This window comes from Melopsittacus undulatus, chromosome 4, assembly GCF_012275295.1.
Source record: "Melopsittacus undulatus isolate bMelUnd1 chromosome 4, bMelUnd1.mat.Z, whole genome shotgun sequence".
Classification (NCBI taxonomy): Eukaryota; Metazoa; Chordata; class Aves; order Psittaciformes; family Psittaculidae; genus Melopsittacus; species Melopsittacus undulatus.
In genome coordinates this window covers 59,518,564-59,536,960 of record NC_047530.1, presented here as the reverse complement: position 1 = coordinate 59,536,960, position 18,397 = coordinate 59,518,564, and the positions used below count along the sequence as shown (strand labels likewise).

At 37.3% G+C, this 18,397-nt stretch overlaps 1 protein-coding gene across 1 annotated transcript; it reads left to right on the top strand.

Moving 5' to 3' along the window:
- Positions 1 to 1,436: 1,436 nt before the first annotated feature.
- On the top strand, positions 1,437 to 18,324 carry MAT1A (methionine adenosyltransferase 1A). The gene is made up of 9 exons (XM_005153623.2): positions 1,437 to 1,763; positions 7,002 to 7,079; positions 8,869 to 8,991; positions 10,669 to 10,781; positions 12,237 to 12,380; positions 12,998 to 13,216; positions 16,102 to 16,284; positions 16,771 to 16,904; positions 17,554 to 18,324. Exons 1-9 carry the CDS (start codon positions 1,670 to 1,672, stop codon positions 17,654 to 17,656), a joined length of 1,191 nt encoding a protein of 396 aa, XP_005153680.1. The 5' UTR covers positions 1,437 to 1,669; the 3' UTR covers positions 17,657 to 18,324.
- Positions 18,325 to 18,397: the final 73 nt, after the last annotated feature.

The following is an 18,397-nucleotide window of genomic DNA, read 5'->3' as shown; positions in this document are numbered from 1 at the left end:
GGGTGACGACAGTTTACTACAGAGAAAGCTGTGCCTCATAAAGTGTATATGATGTGCAAATTCTTTATTTTTAAGTACAAACAGTGATTTTCATTCAATTAAATGAATTCTGTACAACAGAAAACCAAGAAATTGTCTTTGAAATGAACATTGATGATAATCAGAGAGGGGCCAATGCTATAGCAGATTACTGGTGAATATTCATAGGCACTGGTTATTGTTTTCAGGAATGTAGATAAAAAGTTAACATTCTAATGAATTTTTGCATAAATTTGTAGTAATGTAGAAATTTTAATCCAAGGGACCACATAAAGTGATCTTTTAAAATAGTATTGACCAAGGGTTTGAAGTAAACTAAGTCAGTTTTTAAACTGGAGTGATGAGAAATTCATTGCTGTCAAAATTTGCAAGGACTATGGAATCAGCAGTATGTTACTCATTCTAGTCCAAGTATCAGGTACACTTTGAATGATTGAGAGAATGATTCAGTGTCTGTTGAAGTAAAGGGAATTCTTTTTAATTTGGTAAGCCAATGCTTTGGTCTGAGATTGAGACTAGAATGGGTTTGAAAGGAATTAATAATTACACTTTTCTCTAAAGTGCAGTAGTGCTGGGCTTTTTCTGTATCTGCTCCATGAGTATGTTTACTTGGGTTTTATGTAGTAACTTCAGGTCATATATGTATCCACAAAATACCACCTGTCTTCATACCGGTCATACCATCAGCATATTCCAGACATGAGCCATCTGACTAGAAGAAATTTTTGGTAGCAGAATTAGTATTCATATGTGGCAGTTAGTGTATTTCTAAGGGTTAGGGAACATAATATAAGAATGTGATACAAAGAGAGAATTAAGATGTATCTGAATTAATAGAAGAGAGGAGAGGAAAAGTAAAGCAAAGGCTGAAATGAGAGGTCTGCATAACTGAGAAGCACTCATGCTAGATCTTATCAGACGTTTCGTCTCTCAAATGTACAAGAAGAATGAATGAAATGGAAAAAAGATATTTCAGAAGAGGATTCTACTTTTCAAGAGATGAAAAAGGAAAAGGAAAATACAGTCATATGATGCAGAGCAAACTTCTTCCAGTTTTTTGCTAGGAAAGACATGCATTTACAGATTTTTCATCTTTCCCTGTAAAACCACAACACATAGTTAGAAGCACAGCAAAGATTCCAGAATTAGGGGAGATTCAAACTGAAGAAGCAGCTGACCTGAACTGTCACCAGTAGTCTGCATTACTTCATGCTGAGTTGTGTTGCTAAGATAACCTATCTTGCACGGGTTGAATCCAGAACATTTCTGAGAACTAAGTTAATTAGTGAAATATACTAAAGTTAACTAACTCCCCTGCCAAGAAATGGGCTCTTCCATTTGCCTCACATGATTATCTAGGCACTTTCACTTTTCCATATATAGGAGCAGCTCAGGGACTGACAGATCAGGCTAGGTAGGGATATAGACTTCAGGCACATGCATACTTCTTGCAGGTGTACACAGAGCACATGCTGCTTTCACGCACTGAAATTCAAGTTAGTGTAAGAAGTAATAAGTGAACACAGCAATAGTTCTACTGATAAAGAACCTTCTCCTTTAAAAGAAGACACTAGAGGTATAACTGTTCAACTACTATTTATAATAATCCATCAGGAAAAGCATCACAATCATGAATGGGCCAGTGGATGGTTTATGTGATTACACTCTGGATGATGAAGGGACTTTCATGTTCACATCGGAGTCGGTAGGAGAAGGACACCCAGGTAAGAAGCCAGCTCTGGCAAGTGCGTAAGAATAATAATATTTTAATTTAAACTGTTTTTAAAAACACAAAGAAGAATTAATATGTTATTAATCTTATTATAGAAGTTATCTGTAGCAGGGCACTTTTAACTTTATTTCCATTGGACCTTGTCCATATAGGCTATAGAACAGCTATAACTAGGGTGCTTCCAACAGGAGTTTACATGCTCTTGCAGAGCATGTGCTGCACTGAGGAGGACAATGTGTTTTATGGTTGCTGCTCTTTTTCATCTGAATTTCTTTCAGTATTACTGTGGAGACATTACTGTATCTGTCACAGACTTAAGTTTCACGTATGGATAAGAATGCATAGCTTGCTTCTCAAGTTCCATATCTTTATGGGCCCTGTGAAATTGTCCTGCACATATGCTATGCTCTAAAACTGTCATCCACGAATATCTCTAAGCAGGCTATTTCAGAACCTTTAAAAATCAGTGGTTGGAGCAGCTGTACATGGCAAAGTTGCTGCTTTTTTCCCCCATTCCATCATCTGATGCAATATATAGAATTGCTTAAGCAAATAGTGGACAGTTATTTGCTAAACTTTATGTATGGTCAGCAGAGCTTAGTTCAGTTTTTTTGAAAACAAATGTTCATCTGCCATAAACATGTACCTTGTGTCAACAGCAAGTGTTGTCCCAAATGAGGTCAGGGGACAAAAGACTGTTTGATGTCCTGAAAAGTGTATTTATTTAGAAGCTGATTTCGCATCCTCTGCCTTTTGCTGTAATAAGGATTTTTCAGGTCTGTACCCATGTTATGAGAGTAAATCATAAATGGCTGAAATGACAAGGCAGAGAATAAAAACATCAGCAGTAAAAACTTCATATCTGTAATTCTGATATTTTTCTATAATCTTAACTTATTACTGCAGATTAAATCCATGGCTGATGCAATTGAGCACATCTCTGACAATGTCAAGGTAGCTACATCAGGTTGAGCCAGTTGGGGTTCTTTCTGATGTAACACAATCAGAAAGTGACAACCATGTTCGGTCCTTCAGACATAGGTCACCTCTCAAATTTGTACATAATTATATCCAGCATCTGTAGTGAAATGTAGTTTCATAGGAAAAATAACATTACACAATATGGTAATTTTAAGTTTGTGATGGTGTTTCCAAAGATGACAGGTCACAATTTATGATACTCTAATAATTATTTTTAACCCTGCGGCAATAATAGGTAGGTATCAGAACAGGAATAGTTTGAGTCCACAGGTTTAGCTTTGTCCTTTGGTTTCCTTTATTTCTTTTCCTGTCTTGTTTCTTGGTTTTGAATTTGGCCAGGTATTTTAGTTCTTATGTCACACTTTCTGTACTTCCTAGACCTCCACTGGATCTTCTTTTAAGTCCCACGAGCATTTTCCTCCTTTTCTGGGATACTCAACAGGACTTTGAGAAGCAATGTTATCACTTGTTAAATTTATGTACAGCCAGTTATGTATACAGCAGAGGTTGCCAGATGTCTGTGTACTGTGAGGTGTGAAGTGGCAACATGAAAGCCTGAGTGCAGAGGGAGTGGAAGACTGGAATGTACTCAGATGTTTTCAAGATTGTGATATACCTTCTTAAGAAGTCTTCATGTAGTGTGCTGGAAACCCAAATGGCTGTGACAAAGGAAAGATACAGATTTTCAGATCAATGAAGGACCCTAAGTAACTCTGTGTGCTCCTGCAAATTCCTGTTACTGAACACAGCTCAGCAACAGGTCTTAATCGTCTCACCAATAGCTCTAGTTTCTGACAGCAAATTGATCACCCTTATATGCTGGGCAACCCCCTTTTACCTACTTGGTTTTACACACGGAGTGTATACATGCTGTTAGGTTTTTATCATCCAGGAAAAGCTAGGCTATTCCTTAAAATGGGACCCAGTGTCTGGGGCTGTAGTTGGGCTTCTGACATTATCAATAGCACTAAAATTTTATTGTGAGTTTTGAGTTTCTCTGCTACCAAATGGATAATCTGCATGTTCTTGATTATTTCTCTTCTGCATGTGACAGCATAATTTTGCTGGAGGGCATTATGTGAAGTAAAGACCCTGAACCACACCTCTGCCTGGTGGAAATTTGAATTATTCTGATTATATTAGCTGAGGACTGAATGCCTTAATAGAGACTTTCTTCTTAATAGACAAAGCAGGGGAAAATGCATACTTATTTACTGAGGTACACAGAGAACTGCCTTACACCTGTGGAACGCCTAAAGGTTGTGTGTCACTAAGAAGCCCAAATTCCATAGATGCAAGTAATAGCTAGCCATAATTAACATACAGGTATTACTTATGGTCTCCAAAGACTTTATATAAGACTCTGTTTATTCTATCTTCTCAGTCCAAATTATTAAAAATTACTTGGGTATAAAATCTAGGACTTTCCTCCAGGTTTTTAACCTTGGCATTTAGTGGAGTAAATCCCAAACTCTCTGAAGACATATGCATAACTTCTTCATTTCAACATAAGCACGTAAATAGCAGCATGGGGAAGAGAAATATTCATTTATATTTAAATAGCTGGTTTTTGTCACTGCTCCATTTTGCTTTCTTCGGTAGTGTCTGTCTGTGTTGCACAACGGTTTCACTCTGCTTTGAAAAGCATTGTGTTTCTCTGATTCACAATGTCTTACAGGTGCCAAACCATTTAGAATTAATTCCTTCCCCTATATGGTGTGACTTCAGGTGGAATTGCCTACAAACAGAATGTCATTCAGTTTTCCAGTAAGTACCAAGGGATCTCTTTAAAATGTAAGAGAAAACATCTACTAAAAGCACCCTTAGATTTTCAACTGGACTAAAAGCACATATTTATCTTCTGAATATTCACAGGAAAAAAAATCCAAACAAAACACAACCCAAAAATCACCAAACCAAACAAACAAAAACCAAAACTAAACAAACAAACAAACTATTCCCAAATCTGAACAGAAAATGCAGATCTTTTCAGCAAGTTGATGCTTGCATGTCTTACATCTAACATTATATATACTTAACAATACCTAACATTGTGTATGTTTAACAATATACATACTACTTCATTAGGTTGTGTATTGAACAAAGAGAACAGACGTACAAGATATTTGAACAGTGTAGTGTTAATATTGAAGTACCACTTTAGTTAACAATTAGCTCTCATCCAGACTTTTGAATAGGAAAACTGTAATACAGCACAATTTAGCAGTACTGTAGGTACTCATGAGAGCAGAGTAGAGGGGCAGGACCACCTCCCTTGACCTGCTGGTCACTCTCCTTTTGATGCAGCCCAGGATACAGTTGGCTTTCTGGCCTGCAAGCGCACATTGCCGGCTCATGGTGAGCTTCTCATCAACCAACACCCCCAAGTCCTTCTTCTCAGGGCTGCTCTCAATCCAGTCTCTGCTCAGCCTGTATCTGTGCTTTGGGGAGGTCCTGAGAGCTTGAAGATGTCATGGCTTGTGTTAGGTTCTTATATAGTCTAGATTCACGTAACAAACTTACATCCAACTATGTGGAAAACTGTGAAGCTCTTTCTAATTATTGGAGATCACTTTTGTTGTTGAATGCCTTATTCATAGTTTGACAACCAGGCATTTGAATAGGGTTTATCATCAGCTCCCACAGACTAATTCCTTAAAATAAAAATTGCTTAAATAAAGCAATCCCAATCACCAGAAGTCTGCTGTAGGGCATTGGACCCGCACTAAGAAAACCATCCTATCCTAGTTGCTGTGTTAACCCACCCTGGTAATCGAGTATTGCATATTTTGGTCAATATTTTTTGCTGTTATGCTTGCAAATATAGCTTTATTTCCTTATAAAATCAGAAACTTTGAAGAGAGCAAGCAGAGGTATGTTTTAATCACTCTTGCAACCTTTGTCCCCAGTCTTGTTAAACAATGTTCATTTGGACTTTAACTGAATTGCAAGAATTGCATATGATTCCTGTTTGGTAATAATTATCTCAAATTTAATCATCCAAGACCTGTTCTTGCGTGGCTAAAAGTTCCAACGCAGCCTACATTTGCTAACTGTCTTTTGTGTTGATTATTTTTTGTGTTGAAGTGGTTAATACAGGAGATAAAACTGTCAGGATCACATTAGCTCTCTAGTCTTTGATTTGTCCCTGTTAGCTAAATGTAGTACACCTTCCTAATGAAAATAAATGAGAATATATTTTGACTTGAGTTTGAATGTATTAAAAGTCTCTGATAACATACTTTTACAAAACATTTGTTTCCAACAGATTGTGTTGCAAATGGCAAGTAAAGAGATTAATTTGTTTTGCCACACAGCATGTTATGGCAACATCTAAACACAGTATGCAATACTAAGCTTTTTTAAAGAACAGTAAAATTAAAACAGATGAGAAAATTACCATTTTCATGTGAAAAGCTTTGTTATGGGTGCTGCCTTTTTGTCTTCCTTAAATTAGCTACATTATTTGACTGAGATTCACTATTCATCAAAAAAAAGAAAAGAAAGAAAAAAAAGGTTTATTGATGATGATACTTGTACTGATAATACACCTCAGCTGAAACCTTTGTATTTGGTATGTAACTGAAGATGCACTTACTCAAGATTTACCTCAGGAAAACATCATTTTGGTAACCTCTTCTTGCTTTTACATCTGCTACTTCTGTGCCTTAGTTGGGTTGTAGGGATTATTAGGAGATGGCATTGCAGAATGGTAGAAAGCAGTGAGCAGAAGCAAACCAGAAACAGGCACTTGATTATAAGCAGTAGGTTATATGTATTCATCTAAACATTTTCTCAGGCTTTACCAGCAGTGTTGGTATGGTGTATTCCAACTTTCTATTAGGAAGATGGAAGCTGGTGGTGGAATATCACCTTGATGTTAGAATGCTACTGATGTGGAGTGCATGCTAAATTGGCATTGTTACAGGAGGAGAAGGCTGGGAGAAAAGCCTCTTAGCCTCTCAGGTAATTCTACACATAACATACTTGTTTCATACCTAAGTGCAGAAAACTGCAGGTAAAGTTATAGTCTGTATTATTTTACACCAATAGGTAAATTCTGTTTTATCTACTGACTTGGTTTGCAAGATGTTGCATATGTCTTTCTATTTAACTAGCTTAAATACTTCATTAATAAGCAATAAAAGAATTCCTTGCTGAAATACTTACCGATTCAAAGCAATGCAAACAGTCCATGTTTTTTGTATAGAGTGCTGTGGTTTAGAATCACAACTTTGATGTTTTGCAGATAAAATCTGTGATCAGATCAGTGATGCTGTACTAGACGCCCACCTCAAACAAGATCCAAATGCCAAGGTTGCTTGTGGTAAGTTGTTTGGTGCTTTTCTTGAAGTCGTCACCCAGTCACTGTCCTTTTTTTATGGTGTTTGCAAAGAGCTTGATGCTATCGTTTGCTAACTTATTTTACTCTCAGAAAATCACATAAGAATTGCAGTCTTGAAAAGAAGGGCAGATGAGAAAGAACAGTAAAAGTTTTTATGAAGACTGAAGCCTAAGCAGGCTGTAGAAAGGTAGGATAGTTAACTTTTCGTGTGGACTGAATTTTCCTGGGAGAAACAGATTTGGCTTTGTTATAGTGGATTTCTGAAAGAATATTTGATTTTTTTGTTGAAAATTTCATTTACTATATTTAGTAAAGTTCTAATTTTTCAGTCCAGATCCACATAACTGCTTGCTTTTTTTTTATTTTAAATCTCTTCAGAAAGAGTTGTACTATTAATTTTGAGGTTATTATATCAGTTCATGCATTAGGTAACTAACCCCTATCTTCAGATTCTTCCACCTGGGGCTGCAGAGGTCAACTTCAAAATAATTGATTACTGATGAGTTTTATTTAGCTTCAGTATGTATCTTTAAGTGATTAAGTATGGACATGGACAATGGAATTCAGTGCGCCCTCAGCAAGTTTGCCAAAGACACCAAGCTGTGTGGTTCAGCTGATCCACCGGAGGGAAGGAATGCCATCCAGAGGGACCTTGACACACTTGTGAGGTGGGCTGATGCCAGCCTCATGAAGTTTAACCATGACAAGTGCAAGGTCCTGTACCTGGGTCAGAGCAATCCCAGGCACAGCTACAGGTTGGGCAGAGAAGAGATTCAGAGCAGCCCCACGGAGAAGGACTTGGGAGTCTTGGTAGATGGGAAAATGTACATGAGTCAGCTTCAGTGTGTGCTTACAGCCCAGAAAGCAGCCGTATCCTGGGCTGCATCAAAAGGAGTGTGACAGCAGGTCAAAGGAGGTGATCCTGCCCCTCTACTCTGCACTTGTGAGACCTCACTTGGAGTATTGTGTGCAGTTCTGGTGTCCTCAACATAAAAAGGACATGGAACTGTTGGAACAAGTCCAGAGGAGGGTCATGAGGATGATCAGGGACTGGAGCACCTCCCATATGACGACAGGCTGAGAAAGTTGGGTCTGTTCAGCCTGGAGAAGAGAAGGCTGCATGGAGACCTCATAGCAGCCTTCAAGTATCTGAAGGGGGCCTATAGGGATGCTGGGGATGGACTATTCATTAGTGATTGTAGTGACAGGAGAAGGGGTAATGGGTTAAAGCTTAAACAGGGGAGGTTTAGACTTGATATAAGGAAGAAATTCTTTGCTGTTAGGGTGGTGAGGTACTGGAATGGATTGTCCAGGGAAATTGTGAATGCTCCATCCCTGTCAGTGTTCAAGGCCAGGTTGGACAGAGCCTTGGGTAGCATGGTTTATAGTGAGGTGTCCCTGCCCATAGCAGGGGGCTTGGAGCTAGATGATCTTAAGGTCGTTTCCAACCCTAACTATTCTATGATTCTATGAAGTAGATTTAAAAATCAGATTTTGATGCTGTATTTGCTTAAAATGCATGTGTATCACTGAATCATGCTCAGTGTTTTGACTTTCCAATTTGTAGATAAGACATTCTTTTCCTTTATTTCAGACATACAGTGAATAGGGAAAGAATTTATTGTAGAATAATAAAAAAATGTGGGTATAAAGGACTTACACTGTATATACCCAGTAGATCTCTCAAAATCACTATCATTGCAAACAGTTATTTGCCTTAGTGGGCAGGGTTACTTTGCTGATGTAATCCTGTTTTCATCTCTCTTTTCAGAGACGGTATGTAAGACAGGGATGGTGTTGCTCTGTGGAGAGATCACATCTCGTGCTATTGTGGATTATCAACGAGTTGTCCGAGATGCAATTAGACATATTGGCTATGATGATTCGGCTAAAGGTTGGTGGAAAAACTCATTAGATAATTGAAGAGCAAGCAATAGGCAACTGCAACCCAAGTCTGTCATCACTTCCACATATAGGCTTTAGGAAGCCTGGTAAAAACTGAATATCCTGTGTGAAAACTGATTACATGGTGCTACATGATACCTTTTCTGGCTTTATACCAGTAAGTAGAAGAACCATCATATATTTGAAACTGAGAGAGTGTAGGCAGAATATACTCTGAACTGTGGTCTTAGGCCAGAATACTTACCTGCAACCTGAGAAGCACTATTACCACTTTTCCAAACTTGCAAGAACTCAAATGTTGCTATTCATTTGGCAAGCTGATTTATGCATCTTGGTGAGACAGAGAGGGAGTTAGAAACCTGGTTCATTTCATTGTACCATTATATATTTGTACTGTGGTTAGCATCTAGAATTCCCAGGTGTAAAGCAGGTTCTCACTCTGCAAGGTGGTCTGTTAGCTCTGAACAACACTTCCTACACTGAGGAAAGTGCGGTCCAAATACAGTTTGTGTAATGTACAAATGATAAAAAAGACAAAATGCTTTACATACCAGACACTTTCTGATTTGTCATATACCTTATACATTACAAATATTTCATGTATACTGTTACAGTGAAGTGTATCTTCTAAGAGCTTTTAATTAAAAACAGTTGTTTCCTGAAGTCCTTTAATTCCTATTGGATTTAAAGGCAGAATGTGGACAGAGAATATTATAGTAGCACATCTATAAGTTACTTCCACCATCATGTAACAGCAGTGTTTTCAAAAAAACATAGTAAATGTAGTAAATCTCCTTTTTATTCTAAATGCCAAAGGTGATAAGAGGAAATGCAGTGACCTAGCAAAAAACATTTATCTGCAGATATAAAATGAGAAGCTAAACCAAACCGTTGTGCATGGAAATATAATTTTCTTCTCTACATAGCCCACTTAAAAGAGGGTGAAGAGAATTTTTCAAGTGGATCATGTGCATATAGATGTGTATATGTATGTTGTATTGGCTGAACATGAGTTTGGTCAGCAGCTGCCAGTAACTACAGTCTAGGAAAGGCTGTATTTGGAGAGAAGCAAGTTACGATTAACATACCTAGGAACAGGTAGAAATTTTTGCCTTCTGTAAGTCTTTCAATTTCAAAAACCTTCCTTTTGACCTTAGAAAGTAATATAAAGTAAATTCCCACTTCCAGATTTCCTGTGAGACTTGCTGTGGCTCTCTAACAAACTTCCATGAGAGATTTAGGCACAATAACCACTTTACATGTATTACAAATAAAGTAGCAGAGAACAAAGCCTTCTACTGCTGAAAACATCAGTTCTTTGGAATTTATGTAGAGGTTTTTAATGGTGTTTATTTGGCAGAGGCTCATAATCTACTTTTTTTTGCTGGTTTTGTTCAGTTAATTCATAATTTAAATTAGCTTGGCACAGGATGCCAATGCAAGAGAAAACAAGCAGTAAGAAGCAATAAAGACAATCCTATATACTCTTCTCCCTCCCCAGAAAGGTTTCAAATGTTGTATTGACAAAAAAATTAACCAAAAATAACAGGTTTTGAGTTCTGAATGTAGTATCCTTCTGAATGAAAATTTCCTCATATGGTTCCACGTTACTTTCCTTAACTGTGCGAAAAAGGCTAATTCACTGCTATTCTTGTTTTCCAAATAGGTTTTGATTACAAGACTTGTAATGTTTTAGTGGCACTGGAACAGCAGTCACCTGATATTGCCCAAGGTGTTCATCTACACAGGGATGAAGAAGATGTGGGTGCTGGAGATCAGGTAAACATAACATCACATCTAAACCAACAAAACCATCTTACTGCTCTGTTTTCTAACTCAAAACCCATGTAAAGATTTCCACACTTCAATCTTGGGCTACCCCAGAATGAAGAACATATTTTTATTAAAACAATTGGAAACTCTTTGAGGGCAGACTTTTGCCTGTGTTTGTTATAGCGCTTCGTGTAAGCCAGAAAAGCTCTGCCAGTTTGCAGTAGCTGAGGATGTCTCCTTTAGAACTTAGTAAAGATTATTTGCATTAAACCATTCATCTTGCACTCAGGCTTGTTTTGTAAGATGGAAGAAACAAAGGATCTTTTAACTTTCATGAAGCTTTTGAGATTTTACACAGCAAAAAATTAGGCAATGTTTCAACTGTCTTCAGCGATAGTGCAGTGAAAGCAAATATGCCGAGTACTTTTATTTCTCACTTATTCCCCAGAGGCATCTATTGTGATAGATGTTCCACATAATTAAGGCTGTCCAAACTGCATTTCTATGAGCTCAATAACACATGTAAATAATTATGTTATGTTCCCAAGAGAAAGATGCCATAATCTAACTGATGCTAGTATGAGTGAGTTTAGCATTTACAGTATTACTAGTAATAACTAGTTTATAACAATGCTGTTCAGAGCTACAAATGGCAATATCAGAGTCCAGAAGCCAAGCTAATATCGTTCAAAGATCTCCCGATGACTAAATTAAAATGCTTTTATGCTGTCTTGAGGACATAATTCTATGTAAGATGAAAAGATATCTGACTTTCTTTGGCATTTTGATGACCTCCCTTCCCATTGCATCAAAGTATCTTCCTTTTTTCTTTTTACCACAACATACACTGGATGAGGAGAAAGAAAATGCTGTTAACTCTTTTTAAGAAATGATGATCTGATGCATGGAACATGACTGAATAGCCATAGATGCTGTTGCTAGAAGCATGTTGCATTGAAAATCTGAGGCGGGTGCCTTAAACTGTTGAATGGTACCTTGTTCGTGGTGTGGGGTATTCACATCCCATTCCACTGAAGTTTCAAATGGAAGCTGCAGTATAAGTGTGTCTGCATTCATACATAAAAGCCTCTACAACCTTTCCAGGCTAATGATACCACCTTTCCCATGACAGAATAGTCCTGAAATCGTTTTCCTTTAACAGATTTCTTTCCTGTGAAAGAACCTCATTTCTTCACAAAAGTGTCTGCATTTTTTGTCCAGGTTTCCAGCTCAATATGTAAACCTTTAGGCTTTCAGTGAAAAATTCTAGAAACGAGGCTTGTTTCTCATTGCACTGTAACATGTTGGAACCTGATCTGAGTTTAGGCTTCCTGCACTGTAATATAAAACAGCAGAAAGTAAACCTAAAGGTCTTGTTTACTCTTTGCTTCAGATGAAATCTCATTGCCTTTGGTTGTGGTGCTTTTAACAATGATTGAAGTATATTTTCTCCTCCTGTAGGGTTTGATGTTTGGTTATGCAACAGATGAAACAGAAGAATGTATGCCTCTAACAATTATTCTTGCACACAAGCTGAATTCCAGGTTAGCAGAGTTGAGGCGTAATGGAGAACTTCCTTGGCTAAGGCCTGACTCCAAAACACAGGTAAATACTGCTATAAATTAGTTGAAAACTAATACTGTTTCTTTCCAGAAATCTTAAATCTTTTTCTAGAGAGCAATTGATGGTGTTCAGAGTACCAGGGTAAACTAAGAGTAATAGAGCATTTCTACTGCTTGTGATGCTGTCTCCTTAACTGTTGGAAAATGGTTAACTTGCATCAGAGTCCTAGGAGCACTTAACTACCTACCAGTGAAGAAACATTTAACCCTTCAGACCTAAGTGGTCTATGCTCATTGAAAAAATGTCAGAAGATCTAAAGGATTTGTTTGTATTTAGGAATTCAGCTGGCCTTTTTGAAGAGGCACTGAATGTAAATTTCTGAGGCTTGTAAGTTTCATTGGAAATCCCAAACAAAAGACACATTTTGGACAACTTCATAGGAAATGAGGTTGTCCATATTGAGCAAAAAATAAAGAATGAGAAAATAGGCTTTATTTCTCATACCTTGGCAACAGCGTGAGCAGTGATGATTATAATGTCAGCATTGACATTTTGCTACAGTTTTGTTCTTGGAATAGCATAATGTGTTTGATGTAGAGCAGTAATACCTTTCATAGTAACTTTGTTTTTTATTTCCTCCTTCTCCCTGTTCTATTCAGGTCACAGTTCAGTATATCCAGGAGAATGGAGCAGTCATCCCAGTGCGTGTTCATACAATTGTGATATCTGTGCAGCATGATGAAACAATTTCTCTGGAGAATATGCGCAGAGCCCTGAAGGATCGTGTGATCCGACCTGTTGTCCCTGCAAAATACTTGGATGAGAAAACTATTTATCACCTTCAACCTAGTGGACGTTTTGTTATTGGAGGACCTCAGGTTTGTGTAGTGTTATTTTGGTGCTTTTATCAGCTTGCCTTTGTCATCGGCTGTGTCTTAAAACAAATGCTCAGCTTTTTGTCATGTCTGTCCTCGGGTGGAAGACACAAGCTGCCTAGTGGAAGTATTAAATGCAGTTTTATGTGTTAGAAGCACCCAGGGTTTCATGTATGCCAAAGCAACCTTTGAGGTCATGGTTATATCATACATCTGTTGTGATTAGGCAGGCAAGTTGAGATGAATCTTACATTGCGTGTGGAATGTACAGCCCAGTTCTGGGTTTTCTCAAACCCTCTGAAGTCCAGCACTGAGACATGCTGCTCCTTCTCATGGAAAACACTTCTTATAGAGAGACAGACACAAGTTTTCCTTCTCTTACAGTGAACGTGGGTTTTGTATCTATATAGCTCATACTGTTCTGCCTAACACCAATGATACCTGAGGGTGCTCATCTGTTCTGAAATCAGCCCCTAATAGGCTCCTCCTGGTGAGGAAATAAATGTTTCTTTTGCTTTATTTCGACAACACGGGAGCAGTGATTTGTGATTTGATGCTGCACTCACAGAAGTCAGGAAGAAATTCCACTCTCTGTAGGATCAGGACTAATGAGATTTAGTTTTTTAAAACAAATTCACCATTCCAAATGGTGAATGAACTATCTCAGCACAATTTCAAAGCTTCTTCCTGAAAATAGGTCCAATTTCACAACAATTCAAAATAGACATTGTTTTTCCTTTTCTGTTCAAATCCATTCATTTACTGGAATTTGTCAGAAATATTTCTAAGGTGCTGTGTCTTTTTTACATTATGCCATTAACTAAGTAGGAAGGTGTTGAGATTAATCATTATAATAATGATTATGCAAAAAAATATTTTTGTGTAGTTGAATTGATTGTATCACTGTAATTTTGTGTCATCACTGACATCCTACCCTATGGACAAATGGAGACGCAAACTAGAACTGTAATTTGAAGTAAATGAACTAATGCAGAAATTAGCTTCATACAAAAAGAAGGCTACACATATGAAAATCGTCTGGTGTGCACTGAACTGCACCCATTTAAAAATGTAATATAATCACGTATGGTAAGCCAACCAAGAATACATTTTCAGTTCTTGTAGTGGAACTATACTGCTCATGTTTGCACATACAAACACACACATGTTGCAGTCTATTTGCAGTTTAAACGTGTGATAAGTTTACTTAGTACGGGTCAATCTGCCTGTGTGGCCATAGCCTTACAACTGCTATCATCACCTGTGCAATTTACAATAGCATTATGGCAAACAGAAAATCACTGCTTCTTTCCTTGTCTTTTCCATCTTGAACTCTTTTCAGAAGAGTATTACTCAGTTTTATTTTTAATAACACCAGCTATAGAAGGCTGTCTTAATCTCCATCTCAGTTCATTAAAGAAGACACATGTGTTTCATTTAGGATTTTCACCTTATATTTTTGAGCACGGTGGCACCTTGAATTCTGGCTATGGCAAAATTAGTACTTTTGCTTGTACCACCGTTTTCCCAACAGCAACACCAGCTGGTACTGTAAGGACATTACAGCTTGTCACAAAAGTGGCTTCCACACACTTTACAAATGTATTTGTGCTCTTTCAGCAACTTTAAAATGAGGGGTGGTTTGTTTTTTTCCTTTCACCTGAAAAGGAAATTCTATCATCAGAATTTCATCACAAATTAAGGTCTGAGTCAAGTAGAAGAACCCAAGGACAGGATCCTTTAAACAAGCTCAACTATCTGCAGTTCAGATTTGTATCTCACTGCTTTTTTAGCAGACTGTAACAAAGAGTGCTAAAGGTTTTCTTCTATGTATATGCATGGTCTTTCTAAGAAAAACTTGGACTCGCCACTTTTGTTTGCTGTGCAAAGATTACAGCAATTGAATTTTACTGACATAATATTCTGCAGAAGATTTCAAACCTGCCTGCAGAGGTGGGGACTGAAGTTGAAATGTGACCATCTTTCCATTCACACCAGAAAGCTCAAGCATTTAGTAAACTGGAGCATCAGATAACTGGTCAGGTACTGGTCGGCTAACCAAGATCAAATGAAAATATCAAGTAGCTGTGAGCAGCAGTCAGGATAGCTGTGTAGCAGCTAGGAGGTTATCTGCACTTCCTTGTTTAATGTTTTTAGAATACTCATCTAGAAGTATCTGTTCTTGAAAAGTAGTCCTTCTTTCTCAATGAGCTATAACTGCCTACTACCCCATACCTTTTGTGTATAGTTTAAATTAGACTACAGATATTTTGGGGTTGGAAGTGGTGCTGGAAGTATTGTATGCCAACCTCTATGTAATGATGTATAACATAACATTGGCATGCCTTTTGATGGTAAATATGAAAAAGACATCTACTATTTAATATACACAAAACTTCAGATTTTTATTAAAAGATATGAAAGCCTGATTATTTGCTTATTTACTATTTATTTATTTATTTATTTATTTATTTATTTTTAGCAGTTTAAAATCTCTCAGTGGTTCCTATATGGTATGTAGTTTGTTAAAAATACTCTCTGTTGTTTGGATGTGTAGATATGTCAGTTCTAAATGAAAGATTCCATATTGTCTGGAATATTTACTTTTGAAACAGGCAGTGCATGCTCTAGCTATCTGGGTGTAGACCTATTTGCTTGATTACCAAATACAGTTTGTGAATGGTTTGTTTTATGAATGTGTCTTTAACGAACATTTATAGCCACTGTTGTAGCTTGGTGAGACAAGTTAATTCCTTCAGCTAGCACACAGCAATCCACATTTGGTAAAGTTCCTTACAAGTTGTTGTAGTCTTCTGAAGGATGCATAGCCTTGTTTAAGACTTATAACAAAATGCTTATAAAATGGAGAAATTCTTTTATGGATTCAGGGTGATGCTGGTGTTACTGGTCGAAAGATCATTGTGGATACTTATGGTGGCTGGGGAGCCCATGGAGGTGGTGCCTTTTCTGGCAAAGATTATACGAAGGTGGATCGATCAGCTGCGTACGCAGCCCGTTGGGTGGCCAAGTCTCTTGTGACAGCTGGGCTCTGTCGCCGTGTTCTGGTTCAGGTATAGTTTGCTGTGCATGTTGCTTTGCTCAGAAACATATTTCCTTTTCAAATTTACCTCAAATACACATCACACAAGACACTAGTCGAAGCAGTCTTGGTGATAGCTTGGGGTTGAAGAAAGGAAGACCCTGATGTGCTTGGTTCAAGACCACTGTAATGTCACAGCCTATCAGCTTCTTGAAGCTGGAAATTTTCATTTAGCTTTCATTTTATTGGCTGTTATTCCAGAGCCTTAAAACCTCTGACACTTACTGTCATGGAAATTAACATGGGTTGATTGGGTAACAGGGAAGAAAGTTACCCAGAGATCTTAGTATTTTCAGAGTTTTATCTTTTCTTTTTTCTACCAATACAAATTGTGCAAATGTGGGAAGTAAAGGAGAGATCTTAGTTCTCCTAGGATGAATGCTTTCTTCTGGTGCATACTGCTGCCCACTGAGCTGCCATGTTTATTTGCTAAATATGTTACCTTTTTTTGCCATAGGTCTCTTATGCCATTGGGGTCGCGCATCCGCTGTCCATTTCACTGTTCACTTATGGAACTTCCGAAAAAACAGAGAAAGAGCTGCTGGACATTGTGCACAAAAACTTTGATCTTCGGCCTGGAGTTATTGTCAGGTACAGAAACACACAAAAAGGAAAACACCCTAGAATTAACTTGTTGTAAAACCATTAGAAGTTACAATGTAAGAACCAGTCTCTTGAACTAGCATAGGATTATTTAATGAAGTATAAAAGGCTTTCGGTTATTCTGTCAGTCTTCACAGTTGATACTTTCTATGCATCTACTGATGTGCCATATCTTTTAAGATAACATCTTTTTAAGATAGCAGATCTTTAAAGATAGCATATCAAGCAGATGTACTTTTCAAGTTTCATATGAAATATACACTTTCAGCATTTGGCCTGATACAGTATGCAGAATTCAAATAAAATAATATTTTTATTCCAAGAATTTTAAGTTGCTTTACTGTGAAAAGATGCATAATTTTTTTTAAAAAAGGAATTGAAAGTTATTTTATCTTTCCCATTAAAATTAGTAATTCTTAATAATAGTCTTTTCCTGAGGCCTAAATTACTTCACATTTAAGTTTTGCTGTCACTTTTATTGTTCTTTATTGGACACGTTCACTAATATGCTTGCAACTCCAGAATATGCCTGCTTGATTAAGGGTGTGAAATGGAAATAAACATCAGGATTTTAATGCTAGTTACCATGAAGTATCTTAATGTGAATAATATTCTCTGCTTTTTATTATACACACAGGGATTTGGACCTAAAAAAGCCCATTTACCAGAAGACTGCCTGTTATGGTCACTTTGGAAGAAATGAATTCTCATGGGAGGTGCCTAAAAAACTTGTGTTTTGATATTAACTGTCATCCTTTGAAAACAAAAAGGAAGAGGAGTCCACTAATTATGAGGATGCTTCTAAAAATCAAATCTGACAGCTTTGTATTCAGCAAAAGGAGTTCTAGATTTTAAATGGAAAGAAAGAAAAGGATATTTTCTTGGAAATTGATTATTTTTAGCCCTCAGTGTCTTTCATTATCTAAGATATAAAGACAGTCTGTTGGTTTTTTTTTTTAATCAGCATAAGACAACAAAATACAGTTTACTTTTTATTGCTGCTCTGTTGGTTCTTTTGATAAAGGCAAAGTATGACTCAGGTACACAAACCAACATCTGAACCTCAAACCTGTCATGGGCAAAGACAAGATGATTTTCCCAACTCTGGCTAAGGATCAGTAGATCTCTTGCTTCTAATTAGACAATGGGAAATTCTGGGGTCCAATTTCCTTACTGGAGTTTGCATTGCATATGCCTGGGGGTTGCTCTGATGGGAGAAGGCTGAATATCACATAACTATATCTCAGCCTCTTTTGTAGATGTTAGCATATATATAACATTTAAATCACCTTCATTGCATATGTGCTGTTACTGCTGTGTTTCAATTTCCTGTGTTTTTGAAACATAAGTGTTCTCCTTTAAAATATAAATCAGTGAATAAAAGGCTTTTTCCTACCATGTATGTAAATACGCCTCTTTTCCTATTCCTTTTAATGTTAAGGTCCATTTCAACTCAGCCTGTTACACTCTTGAAGCATTTT

Coding starts and splice junctions, on each gene's coding strand:
- MAT1A (XM_005153623.2), top strand. CDS start 1,670: ATGAATGGGCCAGTGGATGGTTTATGTGATTACACTCTGGATGATGAA. Junction 12,381..12,997: donor GGCCTGACTCCAAAACACAG/GTAAATACTGCT, acceptor TGTTCTATTCAG/GTCACAGTTCAGTATATCCA. Junction 16,905..17,553: donor CGGCCTGGAGTTATTGTCAG/GTACAGAAACAC, acceptor TTATACACACAG/GGATTTGGACCTAAAAAAGC.